General features: G+C 45.9%; 1 protein-coding gene across 2 annotated transcripts in view; it reads left to right on the top strand.

Moving 5' to 3' along the window:
* The first annotated feature begins 657 nt into the window (after window positions 1-657).
* LOC124011151 (striated muscle preferentially expressed protein kinase-like) overlaps window positions 658-17,744 on the top strand; it is a 41,403-nt gene continuing 24,316 nt past the window's right edge. Inside the window, exons 1-17 of one of the 2 annotated variants that reach the window (XM_046324225.1) lie at window positions 658-874; window positions 4,032-4,216; window positions 4,326-4,414; window positions 4,514-4,689; window positions 4,871-5,057; window positions 6,162-6,235; window positions 6,485-6,643; window positions 12,505-12,694; window positions 12,860-13,095; window positions 13,371-13,490; window positions 13,597-13,701; window positions 13,816-14,022; window positions 14,279-14,575; window positions 14,709-14,821; window positions 14,997-15,165; window positions 15,942-16,041; window positions 16,480-16,680. In XM_046324225.1, the coding sequence (XP_046180181.1) occupies window positions 673-874; window positions 4,032-4,216; window positions 4,326-4,414; window positions 4,514-4,689; window positions 4,871-5,057; window positions 6,162-6,235; window positions 6,485-6,643; window positions 12,505-12,694; window positions 12,860-13,095; window positions 13,371-13,490; window positions 13,597-13,701; window positions 13,816-14,022; window positions 14,279-14,575; window positions 14,709-14,821; window positions 14,997-15,165; window positions 15,942-16,041; window positions 16,480-16,680 (2,810 nt within the window). In that variant the 5' untranslated portion in view covers window positions 658-672. Of the gene's footprint in view, window positions 875-4,031; window positions 4,217-4,325; window positions 4,415-4,513; window positions 4,690-4,870; window positions 5,058-6,161; window positions 6,236-6,484; window positions 6,644-12,504; window positions 12,695-12,859; window positions 13,096-13,370; window positions 13,530-13,596; window positions 13,702-13,815; window positions 14,023-14,278; window positions 14,576-14,708; window positions 14,822-14,996; window positions 15,166-15,941; window positions 16,042-16,479; window positions 16,681-17,744 lie in introns of both variants that reach the window. The other variant, XM_046324223.1, reaches the window with a different exon arrangement.

Below are 17,744 nucleotides of genomic sequence, written 5' to 3'. Positions count from 1 at the left end.
GGAGGGGGAGAGAGAGGGATAGAAAGAGGGAAAGAACCAAATAAGACCAGCAGAGGGAAACGAATAGAATGGGGAGCACAGGGACAAGACATGATAATAAATGACAAACATGACAGTTGGACTAGTAACCGAAAGGTTGCAAATTCGAATCCCCGAGCTGACAAGGTACAAATCTGTCGTTCTGCCCCTGAACAGGCAGTTAACCCACTGTTCCTAGGCCGTCATTGAAAATAAGAATTTGTTCTTAACTGACTTGCCTAGTAAAATAAAGGTAAAAAAAAAAAAAAAAAAAATTATAGAAACATCTCAATGATGGAATGCACCTGAGCTCATTTCCGAGTCTCATAGCAAATGGTCTGAATACTTATGTAAATAAGATATTTCTGTTTTAAATGTTCTATATATTTGCTAAAATTTCTAAAAAACCTCTTTTCACTTTGTCATTATGGGGTATTGTGTGTAGATTGATGAGTATTATTTAAAAATATATATATTTTAGAATAAGGCTGTAATGTCAGAAAATCTGGACGAAGGGAAGGGGTCTGAATATTTCCTGTATGTCAAACTGACCTTGGATTGGTGCTTAGGGGCCACACATCATTCTGCACCTAGACACAGAGGAAGGGACTGTGATTAAGGTGTCTGAGCGTGGTCTAGGATGTGTCTTTGTGTATGACCCCTTGGAATGCAGTGACTTGGAAGAAGAGTAACGTTCTGATAAGGAGCAGCCCGTCCCATGTGGTCAGGGCTGAGGGGGAGCAGCACTCCCTACTGATAACCCAGATGAGGTCTGGAGACGCTGGGACATACTGCGTCACCGCTGTCAACGCGGCCGGGAAAGCATCCTGCAACGCCACGCTCTACATCAAATCAGGTGAGCGGGGTTACAGACAGACACACTCACACAGGCATGAACACAGAAGGACATACTTTCTAGTTGATCAATTGACTAGGAATTAAAGGAACACCATTTTTCTTTTGTCTGGGATGCACACACGCGCGCACGCACGCACGCACGCAGGCACGCAGGCAGGCAGGCAGGCAGGCAGGCAGGCAGGCAGGCAGGCAGGCAGGCAGGCAGGCAGGCAGGCAGGCAGGCAGGCAGGCAGGCAGGCAGGCAGGCAGGCAGACAGACAGACAGACAGACAGACAGACAGACAGACAGACAGACAGACAGACAGACAGACAGACAGACAGACAGACAGATGCACTCACTCACGAAAACACCACAACTCCCCATCCTAATCCCCTGTTAGCTCTGCTCTGACATTTTGTCTTCATGACTACAAAGGGGCATCCCATCCCTAGCACAAGCTCCATTCACAGATAGTTGCCATGGCAACTCATAATTTGTGAAAGGCATTTAGGTCCCCTGGTGAATTTCAAAACAAAGACTTGCCTGCCAGTCACTAAAGGTCCCCGGGTTTTCAGTCAGTTAGGCGGATGTTCAAAACTGGGGATTAGTCTTTGTCAACAGAATGAGTATTCCTCTTGGACATAAAACTTTAGTTTGTGTATTATTAGCTGAGATGTCTGTTGGTTCGGTCAATAGTCAATAGTTAGAATTGTGGTTATATAAAAAGATAAATCACACCACAGCTCTCAATGCAGACAAACAGTACCACTCCTGCATCAAATCAAAATGCAACCACAGTCCTTTCCAGTCACTTGAGTAATGGCTGCAATAATATAATTATTACCTCAAACAGAAACACACAGATCTCTGTGACAATCCAATATACATACAATATGCTCATAAATGTCTCTCGCTCTCTTAGAGCCACTCCTTCCATATCTTTTGAGGAAGCCAAACTATTGAAACTTCTTTTGAATGTGCCACAAGCTCTTTATCCAGTCCTGTAATGTCTCTGCACAGTGTTACCCTGTAGAGTGAACGCTACTGCTGTAGTTTTCTGGCACTAGCTCAGCGTCCAGGCCTGCTTGGCCATATTAGGCCAGTGGAGGCTACCACTAGGTATTTATAGCAGCCTCTTGTTCTCAATGGCGGTCTGTTGTAATGTCCCAGTGTGAGATTAATGTTACGATCACAGACCCTTTCTTTATCTGCGATGATTCGAGTCAGGGGAATTGCCAAACTCATGCACAAGGAGATTATGAGTCATGTTGCTATGGTTCTCTGGGGTGGGTGAGGATTTTGGCGCATCAAGTTGGGATTTATACGGTAGTGTATTAGAGGAGATTTAGGGTATTAAACGTCTGAATTTAACCCACGTACATCAAATGCTGAGTTTTTGCAACAGAAGTATATACCCACAATATGAGATGCTTTCCAAAAGTATTTGGTGTTTATGAATCACATAAATACTGCAATATTGCAGTCTGACTTGATTTTATCTTTTTTTTAATGTATCAAAGCCTTTAGGCTACAGGGGATGTGGGTTGATATAATATTGCTGGAGGACAGAGAGAAGGAAGAAGATAATTTGGAGCTGAAGTAGAAGGAGGAAAGTGAGGGAGAGGAGGATGAGATTGAATTGGTAGATTATTAGCAGCAGGCTAGGAAGTCTTGCTTCATGCAGCATTTGTGTAAACGTTGGCAGCATTACAGGAATAAAGCTGGTGCTGGTTGTCTGTGCACAGGCTCGACTCAGACATGTAACTTCTGAGGTGAGTCCTCGATCTCCACATCTGAAACTTCTTAGGCATAGTTAGAGGAAATTGGAACATTTTAACATCAAAGGGTTTTCACTTGTTTACTCATTCATTTCTGGTTCTAAGACCTCTAAATATCTAGATGCCTGTATGTCCTCTGTTCTTTCTGCAGACGTCCTTGTTTAGCTTTAGTCTCTGTGATGTTGGTAACTTTATCTCTTCATGTGTGTGGCCAAGCAACCGAAGCAAGCAGTTTCTATATATACTAAGCTACCCTGTTCTTTTTCCTAACAGGAGAGAAACTTTTCTTAGTTTATCTATAGTTTTTGTCGATTGATCTCATTCTATTGTCAGAACATTGTCTATCTTGCCAGTTAAATTGAATTCTGGAGCCCATGGTTTTTGTAAAGAGGTGGCTGCTATAATACTATGGTTCCTCTGTGGAGCTGAATGAACTGTGACTTGTGGAGAGGCTGGTGGTGGAGACAGTGTGTCTCCTGTGGCACTGGGCTATTCTCACAGAATGATTGGGTCAGGGATTCAGGGATTAATCCATTATCCGTCCAGCGCTGGTCACTTCAAAGGGTCTCTCAGCAATGTGTGTGTGTGTGTGTGTGTGTGTGTGTGTGTGTGTGTGTGTGTGTGTGTGTGTGTGTGTGTGTGTGTGTGTGTGTGTGTGTGTGTGTGTGTGTGTGTGTGTGTGTGTGTGTGTGTGTGTGTGTGTGTGTGTGTGTGTGTGTGTGTGTGTGTGTGTCTCCATCGATCCAGCCAAATCGCTCATCTCTTCAAACACTCTTGTCACCATGGTGATACAAGTAGAGCAGCACACAAGCAGAACAGGAGACAGTGGAGCACTCATATGCTGCTTGTTGGGAAGCTCATTTGGAATATTCTAGCAATTCAGTTAATGCTTATTGCTACATTCTCTGAGCTTTATGCCTCACAAACACTATCAAGTTACAATGTGTCCATTTTGTTAACTACGTTGCCATATCGGGCTGGTCCATAAACGTCTTTGTGGAATTATTGTGAGTAATGTTTGATCTATATTACAAAATTCATGTTTATTACCCTGCCTCGCTCTGTGTTGCATAGACAGGACAATGCGCTTGTTCTGTTCATTTTGATGCTGCAAAGGATCGTGCTCACATGGGGCACCATTTTGTAGGGACCAGTGGAGGCTAGTGGGATGAGCTATAAGAAAATGGACACATTGCAATGGCTGGAATGGAATTAAGGCAGATGAGTCAAACGTGGTTTCCATATGTTTGATGTGTTTGATACAGTTCCATTACAACCATGACAATGAGCCCGTCCTCTTATAGCTCCTCCCATCCGGCCTCCTCTGGTGGGGACACCGTTAAAATACATTCAAATGATACAGTTGATGATAAACAAGTATTACGTTGTTTCTCCAGAGCTGACCCAGGTGCATGGTGGGAAGCCGAGCAGCTTGCCCCTGGTGGAGGTCACGAGTCCCCTCCAATCAGACGAGGAGTACCTGAGCCCCCTGGAGGAGGTCATGGAGATTGGAGAACCACTCTCACGAGGGGTGGGGCCACAGTCTAAATACGCCTTCTTCAATGATCCTCCCTCCTTTCAGGTAAAGAAGATTCAGGGGGCATCTCAATAGTCTAAGGGAGATTTCTCCCCTCGCCATTGAGTATTCAATGTACCGGCTTTTAGACAGTCTTCGTCTTTTGGTTTGATAGGCAGCACTGAATGACCACGGGGTGACAGAGGGACAGGAGGTTACCATGTCTGTTAAAGTCAGAGGACAGCCTAAACCTATGGTGTACTGGTAAGAATACAGTATTCAGTGTGTTTCAGTACAGTTTGTCATGTCTTTCTCTCATTTGCTTTTGCAAGAGCTCAGAATGTACCTGTTTTTATCACCTAGGCTGAGGGACAAAGTGACCCTAAAAACCAATGGCAGATTCATTGTGCGTGAGACAGAGGACGGCACCAGTGAAATGATCATCACTTCAGCACAGAGATCTGATGCAGGACTCTACACCTGCAAGATCATCAACGAATACGGAACCAAGCAGAGCGAATGCAAACTAGAGGTCAAAGGTAAAGATCAATCCACAAGACCAACATCAGTGACTGACCATTAGGGTTGGTGCCAGCTACATTTGGAAAAAGCTCAAAATCAAATCAAAGTGTATTGTTATCGCAGGTGCAGCAAAATGCTTGTGTTTCTAGCTGCAACAGTAACAGATCTGTGTTGGTCTCTCCTCTGTCTTTTCCCCAGCCTCCCCGGCACAGGAAGCCCTGGCCATCATCAGAGAGGTGCGAGACGTGGCGGTGACGGCCGGAGAGTCGGCCATGTTTGAGTGTCACATGACTGGGCCTCTGGATGTGGAGGTAGACTGGCTGTCCAATGGGAAACTGGTTCAGCCGGCACTCCTCAACTGCAAGATGACCTTTAACGGGAAGAGGTGGGTAGGACTAGACCAAGGCTCTCCAACACTGCTATCGCTCCAACCCTAATCTAGCGCACCTGATTCTAATAAGTAGCTGGTTGATAAGCTGCATCAGGTTTGTTACAATTGGGGTTGGAGTGAAACCCTACAGGAGGGTAGCTCTCCAGGAACAGGGTTGGAGTGAAAACCTACAGGAGGGTAGCTCTCCATGAGCAGGGTTGGAGTGAAAACCTACAGGTGGTTAGCTCTCCAGGAACAGGGTTGGAGTGAAAACCTACAGGAGGGTAGCTCTTCAGGAACAGGGTTGGAGTGAAACCCTACAGAGGGTAGCTCTCCAGGAACAGGGTTGGAGTGAAAACCCACAGGAGGGTAGCTCTCCATGAACAGGGTTGGAGTGAAACCCTACAGGAAGGTAGCTCTTCAGGAACAGGGTTGGAGTGAAACCCTACAGGAAGGTAGCTCTCCATGAGCAGGGTTGGAGTGAAACCCTACAGGAAGGTAGCTCTCCATGAACAGGGTTGGAGTGAAAACCTACAGGAGGGTAGCTCTTCAGGAACAGGGTTGGAGTGAAACCCTACAGGAAGGTAGCTCTCCATGAGCAGGGTTGGAGTGAAACCCTCCAGGAAGGTAGCTCTCCATGAGCAGGGTTGGAGTGAAAACCCTACAGGAAGGTAGCTCTCCATGAGCAGGGTTGGAGTGAAAACCCTACAGGAAGGTAGCTCTCCATGAACAGGGTTGGAGTGCCCTGGCCTAGACATTATGAAAGGGAAAGGTGCCTCAATGCTTTTAAGTGAATTCCTTCCCTTTCCCTTGATTGAATGGATGAGAGCGATAGAGGGTGTGTCTCAAATCTTTTAAGTGATTTCCTTTCCATGCCCCTTTCTCCTTCATCCACTCTGATCTGAGAAGATTGGATGGTTTGTCAGAGCAATATGGGGGGGGGGGGGCCTTCAAAATTAAATTTCTGATACAACAACATTTCATCCATAATCAAACTGTGAATGGACATTCACTTTTTCTAATGAAAGAAACAATCCACACAAGTGGATGTGAGGCAGTGTTAGCTCATGGAGCGTGTAATAAGGTCCAGGCAGCTGACAGAGGGGATTTCTATTACAGGTGCCGGCTGCTGTTAAACTCAGTACATGAAGACGACAGTGGAACCTACACCTGCAAGCTGAGCACTGCCAAAGGTAAATGACAACTCCAGAAAGAAAACTTCCTTGCCAAATAATGGGTTTATATGGCAGTGATGAATTGCTGCTGTTGTAAGTAATGTAATGATACAGCCACACTATTTGGCAAGAACCAAAAATGATGTTCACACAATTTCAACCAATGAGTTAAAACCTCTTAAAAAAAAGAAATTGTAAATCACTTATTGTCTATAAACTACTTATAAAAATGAATGTAATTGCTGGTGGTTTTCCTTCCTGTTCCAGAGGAGTTGACCTCCAGTGCCCACCTAAAGGTCACTCCCTCCAGGGAGCCCCTGTTCACCCGCAAGCTGGACATCCTGGAGGTCATAGAGGGTCGCACCGCCCGTTTTGATTGCAAGGTCAGCGGGTCCCCACCTCCCATCGTTACCTGGAACCATTTCGGTAAGTATCTCAAATCAAATCAAATCAAATTTATTTATATAGCCCTTCGTACATCAGCTGATATCTCAAAGTGCTGTACAGAAACCCAGCCTAAAACCCCAAACAGCAAACAATGCAGGTGTAAAAGCACGGTGGCTAGGAAAAACTCCCTAGAAAGGCCAAAACCTAGGAAGAAACCTAGAGAGGAACCAGGCTATGTGGGGTGGCCAGTCCTCTTCTGGCTGTGCCGGGTAGAGATTATAACAGAAAATGACCAAGATGTTCAAATGTTCATAAATGACCAGCATGGTCAAATAATAATAAGGCAGAACAGTTGAAACTGGAGCAGCAGCACAGTCAGGTGGACTGGGGACAGCAAGGAGCCATCATGTCAGGTAGTCCTGGGGCACGGTCCTAGGGCTCAGGTCCTCCGAGAGAGAGAAAGAAAGAGAGAATTAGAGAGAGCATATGTGGGGTGGCCAGTCCTCTTCTGGCTGTGCCGGGTGGAGATTATAACAGAACGTGGCCAAGATGTTCAAATGTTCATAAATGACCAGCATGGTTGAATAATAGTAAGGCAGAACAGTTGAAACTGGAGCAGGAGCATGGCCAGGTGGACTGGGGACAGCAAGGAGTCCTCATGTCAGGTAGTCCTGGGACATGGTCCTAGGGCCCAGGCCAGTTGAAACTGGAGCAGCAGCATGGCCAGGTGGACTGGGGACAGCAAGGAGTCATCATGTCAGGTAGTCCTGGGGCATGGTTCTAGGGCTCAGGTCCTCCGAGAGAGAGAAAGAAGGAGAGAAGGAGAGAATTAGAGAACGCACACTTAGATTTACACAGGACACCGAATAGGACAGGAGAAGTACTCCAGATAAACAAACTGACCCTAGCCCCCCGACACATAAACTACTGCAGCATAAATACTGGAGGCTGAGACAGGAGGGGTCAGGAGACACTGTGGCCCCATCCGAGGACACCCCGGACAGGGCCAAACAGGAAGGATATAACCCCACCCACTTTGCCAAAGCACAGCCCCCACACCACTAGAGGGAAATCTTCAACCACCAACTTACCATCCTGAGACAAGGCCGAGTATAGCCCACAAAGATCTCCGACACGGTACAACCCAAGGGGAAACCCAGACAGGCCGACCACAACAGTGAATCAACCCACCCAGGTGACGCACCCCCCAGGGACGGCACGAGAGAGCCCCAGCAAGCCAGTGACTCAGCCCCCGTAACAGGGTTAGAGGCAGAGAATCCCAGTGGAAAAAGGGGAACCGGCCAGGCAGAGACAGCAAGGGCGGTTCGCTGCTCCAGAGCCTTTCCGTTCACCTTCCCACTCCTGGGCCAGACTACACTCAATCATATGACCCACTGAAGAGATGAGTCTTCAGTAAAGACTTAAAGGTTGAGACCGAGTTTGCGTCTCTGACATGGGTAGGCAGACCGTTCCATAAAAATGGAGCTCTATAGGAGAAAGCCCTGCCTCCAGCTGTTTGCTTAGAAATTCTAGGGACAATTAGGAGGCCTGCGTCTTGTGACCGTAGCGTACGTATAGGTATGTACGGCAGGACCAAATCAGAGAGGTAGGTAGGAGCAAGCCCATGTAATGCTTTGTAGGTTAGCAGTAAAACCTTGAAATCAGCCCTTGCTTTGACAGGAAGCCAGTGTAGAGAGGCTAGCACTGGAGTAATATGATCAAATTTTTTGGTTCTAGTCAGGATTCTAGCAGCCGTATTTAGCACTAACTGAAGTTTATTTAGTGCTTTATCCGGGTAGCCGGAAAATAGAGCATTGCAGTAGTCTAACCTAGAAGTGACAAAAGCATGGATTAATTTTTCTGCATCATTTTTGGACAGAAAGTTTCTGATTTTTGCAATGTTACGTAGATGGAAAAAGCTGTCCTCGAAATGGTCTTGATATGTTCTTCAAAAGAGAGATCAGGGTCCAGAGTAACGCCGAGGTCCTTCACAGTTTTATTTGAGACGACTGTACAACCATTAAGATTAATTGTCAGATTCAACAGAAGATCTCTTTGTTTCTTGGGACCTAGAACAAGCATCTCTGTTTTGTCCGAGTTTAATAGTAGAAAGTTTGCAGCCATCCACTTCCTTATGTCTGAAACACATGCTTCTAGCGAGGGCAATTTTGGTGCTTCACCATGTTTCATTGAAATGTACAGCTCTGTGTCATCCGCATAGCAGTGAAAGTTTACATTATGTTTTCGAATAACATCCCCAAGAGGTAAAATATATAGTGAAAACAATAGTGGTCCTAAAACAGAACCTTGAGGAACACCGAAATGTACAGTTGATTTGTCAGAGGACAAACCATTCACAGAGACAAACTGATATCTTTCCGACAGATAAGACCTAAACCAGGCCAGAACATGTCCGTGTAGACCAATTTGGGTTTCCAATCTCTCCAAAAGAATGTGGTGATCGATGGTATCAAAAGCAGCACTAAGGTCTAGGAGCACGAGGACAGATGCAGAGCCTCGGTCCGATGCCATCAAAATGTCATTTACCACCTTCACAAGTGCCGTCTCAGTGCTATGATGGGGTCTAAAACCAGACTGAAGCATTTCGTATACATTGTTTGTCTTCAGGAAGGCAGTGAGTTGCTGCGCAACAGCCTTCTCTAAAATCTTTGAGAGGAATGGAAGATTCGATATAGGCCGATAGTTTTTTATATTTTCTGGGTCAAGGTTTGGCTTTTTCAAGAGAGGCTTTATTACTGCCACTTTTAGTGAGTTTGGTACACATCCAGTGGATAGAGAGCCGTTTATTATGTTCAACATAGGAGGGCCAAGCACAGGAAGCAGCTCTTTCAGTAGTTTAGTTGGAATAGGGTCCAGTATACAGCTTGAAGGTTTAGAGGCCATGATTATTTTCATCATTGTGTCAAGAGATATAGTACTAAAACACTTGAGCGTCTCTCTTGATCCTAGGTCCTGGCAGAGTTGTGCAGACTCAGGACAACTGAGGTTTGGAGGAATACGCAGGTTTAAAGAGGAGTCCGTAATTTGCTTTCTAATAATCATAATCTTTTCCTCAAAGAAGTTCATGAATTTATCACTGCTAAAGTGCAAGTCATCCTCTCTTGGGGAATGCTGCTTTTTAGTTAGCTTTGCCACAGTATCAAAAAGGAATTTCGGATTGTTCTTATTTTCCTCAATTAAGTTAGAAAAATAGAACGATCGAGCAGCAGTAAGGGCTCTTCGGTACTGCACGGTACCATCCTTCCAAGCTAGTCGGAAGACTTCCAGTTTGGTGTGGCGCCATTTCCGTTCCAATTTTCTGGAAGCTTGCTTCAGAGCTCGGGTATTTTCTGTGTACCATGGAGCTAGTTTCTTATGAGACATTTTTTAGTTTTTAGGGGTGCAACTGCATCTAGGGTATTGCGCAAGGTTAAATTGAGATCCTCAGTTAGGTGGTTAACGGATTTTTGTCCTCTGGCGTCCTTGGGTAGGCAGAGGGAGTCTGGAAGGGCATCAAGGAATCTTTGTGTTGTCTGTGAATTTATAGCACGACTTTTGATGTTCCTTGGTTGGGGTCTGAGCAGATTATTTGTTGCAATTGCAAACGTAATAAAATGGTGGTCTGATAGTCCAGGATTATGAGGAAAAACATTAAGATCCACAACATTTATTCCATGGGACAAAACTAGGTCCAGCGTATGACTGTGAGAGTGAGTGGGTCCAGAGACATGTTGGACAAAACCCACTGAGTCGATGATGGCTCCAAAAGCCTTTTGGAGTGGGTCTGTGGACTTTTCCATGTGAATATGGGGTTGGGGTTCTGTAGCTCAGTTGGTAGAGCATGGCGCTTGTAACGCCAGGGTAGTGGGTTCGATCCCCGGGACCACCCATACGTAGAATGTATGCACACATGACTGTAAGTCGCTTTGGATAAAAGCATCTGCTAAATGGCATATATTATTATATTATATATATTATATTAAAGTCACCAAAGATTAGAATATTATCTGCAATGACTACAAGGTCTGATAGGAATTCAGGGAACTCAGTGAGAAACGCTGTATATGGCCCAGGAGGCCTGTAAACAGTAGCTATAAAAAGTGATTGAGTAGGCTGCATAGATTTCATGACTAGAAGCTCAAAAGACGAAAACGTCATTTTTTTTTTGTAAATTGAAATTTGCTATCGTAAATGTTAGCAACACCTCCGCCTTTGCGGGATGCACGGGGGATATGGTCACTAGTGTAGCCAGGAGGTGAGGCCTCATTTAACACAGTAAATTCATCAGGCTTAAGCCATGTTTCAGTCAGGCCAATCACATCAAGATTATGATCAGTGATTAGTTCATTGACTATAATTGCCTTTGAAGTAAGGGATCTAACATTAAGTAGCCCTATTTTGAGATGTGAGGTATCATGGTCTCTTTCAGTAATGACAGGAATGGAGGTGGTCTTTATCCTAGTGAGATTGCTAAGGCGAACACCGCCATGTTTAGTTTTGCCCAACCCAGGTCGAGGCACAGACACGGTCTCAATGGTGATAGCTAAGCTGACTACACTAACTATGCTAGTGGCAGACTCCACTATGCTGGCAGGCTGGCTAATAGCCTGCTGCCTGGCCTGCACCCTATTTCATTGTGGAGCTAGAGGAGTTAGAGCCCTGTCTATGTTGGCAGATAAGATGAGAGCACCCCTCCAGCTAGGATGGAGTCCGTCACTCCTCAGCAGGTCAGGCTTGGTCCTGTTTGTGGGCGAGTCCCAGAAAGAGGGCCAATTATCTACAAATTCTATCTTTTGGGAGGGGCAGAAAACAGTTTTCAACCAGCGATTGAGTTGTGAGACTCTGCTGTAGAGCTCATCACTCCCCTAACTGGGAGGGGGCCAGAGACAATTACTCGATGCCGACACATCTTTCTAGCTGATATGCACGCAGAAGCTATGTTGCGCTTGGTGATCTCTGACTGTTTCATCCTAACATCGTTGGTGCCGACGTGGATAACAATATCTCTATACTCTCTACACTCGCCAGTTTTAGCTTTAGCCAGCACCATCTTCAGATTAGCCTTAACGTCGGTAGCCCTGCCCCGGGTAAACAGTGTATGATCGCTGGATGATTCACTTTAAGTCTAATACTGCGGGTAATGGAGTCGCCAATGACTAGAGTTTTCAATTTGTCAGAGCTAATGGTGGGAAGCTTCGGCGTCTCAGACCCCGTAACGGGAGGAGTAGAGACCAGAGAAGACTCGGCCTCTGACACCGACCCGCTGCTTAATGGGGAGAACCGGTTGAAAGTTTCTGTCTGCTGAATGAGCGACACCGGTTGAGCGTTCCTACAGCATTTCCTTCCAGAAACCGTGAGAAAGTTGTCCGGCTGCGGGGACTGTGCCAGGGGATTTATACTACTATCTGTACTTACTGGTGGCACAGACGCTGTTTCATCCTTTCCTACACTGAAATTACCCTTGCCTAACGATTGCGTCTGAAGCTGGGCTTGCAGTACAGCTATCCTCGCCGTAAGGCGAGCACAGCGGCTGCAATTAGAAGGCATCATGTTAATGTTACTACTTAGCTTCGGCTGTTGGAGGTCCTGACGAATCGTGTCCAGATAAAGCGTCCGGAGTGAAAAAGTCGAGGAAAAAATAAATATATGAACGGTAATTAAAAAGTGAAACCCGTAAAGTTGTCAGGTAGCAAAATAGGTTGGCAACAAAACGCACAGCAATTTGAAAACAAGCCTGCAAGTTGTGACCCTCTTATCTCTCTTAGAAAGTACTGTATTTCCTATTGGTACAGAATGGACAGCAAATTGGTAATGTAGGCTAGTATGGCTCGTAATGTCTCTTTGTTACCCCATTGGTTGACTCTTTATGAATCTACCATATTGTGTTTATCTCCATCCAGAGAACCCGGTGGAGGAGAGTGAGAATGTGCGTCTCCTGCAGGAAGGAGGCCGTTACTCATTGGTCATCACCCACGTCAGCAGCGACACGGAGGGCTTCTACACAGCCGTCGCTAAGAACGCACACGGAAAGGCGGAGTGCACAGCCGAACTCTACACGCAGGAACCGCGACCCGCGATCTCTTCTCACATGTACGGTGTAAACCATAGACGTGGGGTGATCCCACGAGTCTGAAGTGGCTTCTTCTCCTCATCTCAGTCATCTAAAAACAAATAATAGGAGTGTTTCATTGTCTTCTCTTCTGTATTTCCCTTTCCTTCGGTCTCTCATTCTGTTTGCTTCCATCTTCTCTCCAGGGCGAAGCTGGAGAAGATGCCTTCCATCGCTGAGGAGCCGGAGGTTCTGGAGAGCGAGGTGGAGCAGGAGCAGAGGACCATGCCTGACTTCGTCAAGCCCCTGGCTGACCTGGAGATGATCGAGGGGAAGGAGGCGGTGCTAAAGTGTAAGGTGGCGGGCCTGCCCTACCCCACCATCGCCTGGTACCACAACGGCAAGAAGATACACAGCACAGACGACAGGAAGATGACCCAACGTAAGGAAGCAATCTCTCTCTCTCTCTCTCTCTCTCTCTCTCTCTCTCTCTCTCTCTCTCTCTCTCTCTCTCTCTCTCTCTCTCTCTCTCTCTCTCTCTCCTCTCTCTCTCTCACTCGCTCTCACTCTCACACTTATTCTTTCTATCCCTCCTCTACATTAGTCATCTCTCTCTCCCTCATCTACCTTCGTCATCTCTCTCTCTCCCTCCTCTACATTAGTTATCTCTCTCTCTCCCTCCTCTACCTGCGTCATCTCTCTCTCTTCCTCCTCCAGACAGGGATATCCACAGTCTGGTCATCCGCTGTGTGTGTCACGGCCACGGGGGCGTCTACAAGAGTGTCATCGCCAACAAAGTGGGGAAGGCAGCCTGCTACGCACACCTCTACGTCACAGGTATGGATGGGGACCATCCACCAGCAATCACAGCAACAGGTGCTCCAACCAAAAAAGCCACGAGAATCATTGTGCCAACACATTACAGTATGGTTTCCTTTGGTAGATATTGTTCCTGATCCCCCCGATGGTCCTCCAGTGGTAGAGTCCATAACAGGGAAGACCATAACACTCAGCTGGAAGAAACCAAAGAGGCTTGACTCTTCCATAGGTATGCCTCAATATAACTGAGAGTCACAGGTACCTGGATTCGAGTCCCTTTCAGGCTCCTCTACCCTCCAAATTTGCTACATTACTACAGTAACCCTCATGGTTGTACTTCCAGATGGCAGTTCTTTGATGTATGCAGTGCAGCAGCAGCCTCTGGGTTCCATCCAGTGGAGCATCATAGCCTCCAACCTGAGAGAGACCACCTACACAGTCACCGGTCTCTCCAAGGGAGTCCGCTACGCCTTCAGGGTCCTAGCGGCCACCGCCAAGCTCCTCAGCAAACCCTCCCACTCCACTGACCTTGTGCAGCTCATGGATAGAGGTGCTTATATAAGCTCCAAGTCTCTACAGTTATTTTGTAGGGTCACAGGTTAAATGGATTTATGTAAACATAGTGCAAAAGCAATGTCACCAAACACATTGCAGCAGGTGTACAAAAATATTGTAATTACATGGTCCTTCGAGACAGATATGTAGCTGGATATATAGGATCAACTATTGTGAGAGAATGATGGTCTGTCAATACATCCGAGATGATGGTTTTAACCCCTGATCATTTGACCTTTGATCCCTATCAGGTCCCTATCAGAGGAAAGCTCCCATCATCCTGGACAAGCCTGACGTTGTGTACGTGGTGGAGAACCAGTCCGTGAGCATCACCCTCACCCTTAACCACGTTAATGCTGTGGTCACCTGGAAGAGGAGGGGAGTGGTTTTGCTCAACAAGCCAGGGATGTTTGAGATGAGCATGCCAGACGACGACCAACACACCCTAAAGATCCAGAGGGTGAAGAGCACTGACACCGGTCAGCTGGTCTGTACAGCCAACAACCAGTTTGGCAGCGACCTCTGTACCATCCTACTGGCCATGGCAGGTGAGTTTGGGGTCAAAGTTCACCCCTATGTGCAGATCTAGAATCAGCTAACAGCCCTGGTGCTTACTGTAACTATGATGAGGTAAAAAGCCAAACTGACCCCAGACTCTCTATCCTCCTTTTCTCCCAACAGTGCGTCCTAAATTTGAGTCCATCATGGAGGACTTGGAAATACATGTAGGAGAGACATCTCGCTTTGCTGTGGTTGTCGAGGGACAACCTGATCCTGATATTCTGTGGTACAAGGTATGATAAGAGTCAATGGATGGATATCATATCATTCACCACATAAACTTATTCTGCAGTGATTAAGCAGATTGTTGGATGATTAACTCCGTTGTGGTTCCAGGAAAACAAACCTACTCCTCCATGATAGTTGATCAAGTGGAATTGATTGTGGTCATCTGTTCTGTGGTTCCAGGATGACACTCTGCTGTCAGAGAGCAGTCACTTCACATTTGTGTACGATGATACGGAGTGTTCCCTGGTGGTGCTGAACGCCCGGCCTGAGGACTCAGGGGTGTACACCTGCACCGCCAAGAACCTGGCTGGGCAAGTCTCCTGCAAGGCTGAACTCACCGTCCACAAAGGTCAGGACCATAGTCTATATTGTCTGAAATGTATAAGGATATATACAGATATTGGAATAAGTCTGGAAAACATCTACAAGAATGATACTTTGTGCTTACATAACTGATGAATTACTGTTGATTAACACACCCTTATGGTAAGGTGTTAAAGACTCTTGTTGAAAAGTGTGCCTTTTCTGCACACTGAATATTGTTAACACAGATGTCACAGTACCAAGGCTTTTCCTATTATTTGTTGGTGCCAGAAATGTCAGTTTTAGTTGGATTGCATCTGTTTTTCCTTGTAATATCTCAGCCAAAGCTTGTTGTAATCGAGAATTAAACAACCAAATCTGCTCCATATGGGTTGGACCACAAGGTGTCTGAGACTATTAAACCATCTGTCAGCCCACACACACGCACACACACACACACACACACACACACACACACACACACACACACACACACACACACACACACACACACACACACACACACACACACACACACACACACACACACACACACACACACACACACACACACACACACACACACACACACACACACACACACACACACACACACACACACACACACACACACACACACACATACACACACACACACACACACACACACACACACACACACACACACACACACACACACACACACACACACACACACACACACACACACACACACACACACACACACACACACACACACACACATAAACCACTCACCAACCCACATTAACCTTGCCCCCTGTACCAACCCTCTTCCTGCAGTGAGGAAGGAGGTGGAGGAGCCCATGGAGGATGAGGGGTCCATTTTGAGGAAGATGCGGAGGCTGACTGATTACTACGATGTACACAAGGAGATAGGACGGTGAGTCATGGACCAGGCAATCACCAACATCATCCGCTCAGCCAGGCTATCTCTTCTGTTTTTAAAGGCTCTGCGAGTGGTAGCTACTATCTGTATTAAATTGCACTGTGAACGGTGGCCACAAAGGTCAGTAGGGGGAATTCCACCACACCAAACAACACCCTGACTGCATAATGATAGCAGACAGAAATAGAGGAGAGGTGAGTCACCCGTCAATAGAGGAACACATCACAAAGGCTTTTTGTTTTTCTCTGGTAGAGCTTGACTTGACTGACCAGAAGTTGAACGATAACAAGGTGTCACGTACCGTTTAATACTCATGTCCCTTAACTTTCTCAACTAGGACTTTTGGTTTCTCAGAACTCAATCCCATTGAAATATTTGGTCATTCTCCTAGAGTTATTGCATTGATATCATCATTGTGCGACTGTTTTCCAGTGGAGCGTTCTCCTATGTGAAGAGGGTGTCTGAGAAGAAGGGGAAGGTGGAGTACGCAGCCAAGTTCGTGTCTGCGAGGGCCAAGAGGAAGGCCTTGGCCCTGAGAGAGATGAACCTTCTGTCAGAGCTGAACCACGAGAAAATCCTCTACTTCCATGACGCCTTTGAGAAGAAGAACATGGTTGTCATCATCACTGAGCTGTATCCTTTCACTGACTGATTCTTTGATTCATTTCAGTTGTCAGAAAACCCATAACATGATGACCTAACCTGTTCCGCGCATGCGTCCGCGTTCGCCATCATGCGCATGTTTATTTTGTCTATCCCCACCAGACGCTTTCACCACACGCAGGTTAAAATACCAACTGTGAACCAACTCTATTCATTTGGGGAGAGGTCAAAACACATTAAACATTCATTGACATTTAGCTAATTTGTTGCAAACTAATTTGTCCTGGGCGATGAACCAAAGACAGTACAGTATTCAGATAGGCTAAAACTGCTTTTCCAATAGAAATCCCTGATCACACTTGTAGGCGATGTCATGGTGACATTGGCTAGCAAAGCTCATGTATAGAAACAGGTCATTCGGTCTCACTCCGAACTGCGAATGTGCAGGCCGTTAAATCAAAGGCATTCCTTTCATATAAAGTTGTTTTTGTCCTTTTGTCACTTTGACAAGTTTGGAAAAATAACATGTTCAACTCCTTAAGACATTGGCTCCAATCTAGGTTGTGTCTTTAGATTTTGAGAAGAATCTTTCACTTCTCAAACACCAAACCCCGGTCTAGTCTGTTTGGTCTGTTTCACAAGTGTTCCCTTAAGTCTTGCGATGTAGCGCCTCTGGATTGAGAAAACATTGGTTTATTTTACCTGAAATGCTTATAGCCCTTTTTTCTGTATCTTTGTAGAATTTCCACTCATTTTGAGTCACTCAAAATCATGTGTTCTCTTCTCCAACAATTAATCCACAGATAAAAGAGGAAACCTAGTTAGTTTTTACTTAGTTTTCTTTGATTCATCTCTCCTCGTTCATTCTTCTTCTTCTTCTTCTTCTTCTTCTTCTTCTGTGGATGTTATATGGCGGTTGACATTACCACCACCAACTTGACTGGAGTGTGGACCCCGATCATCTTTCAATCACCCATGTGGGTATATGCTTGTAAAAACCAATGAGTCGGGACTTGCAGCACGTCACGTGTCTAAAATAAAACTATTTTTTGCGCTTGGATACACAGACGCTCGAGAGCAGTTTGGATGAAATG

The sequence above is a fragment of the Oncorhynchus gorbuscha genome, linkage group LG23 (genome assembly GCF_021184085.1).
Source record: "Oncorhynchus gorbuscha isolate QuinsamMale2020 ecotype Even-year linkage group LG23, OgorEven_v1.0, whole genome shotgun sequence".
NCBI lineage: Eukaryota > Metazoa > Chordata > Actinopteri > Salmoniformes > Salmonidae > Oncorhynchus > Oncorhynchus gorbuscha.
This window is presented reverse-complemented; position numbering and strand designations above follow the sequence as displayed.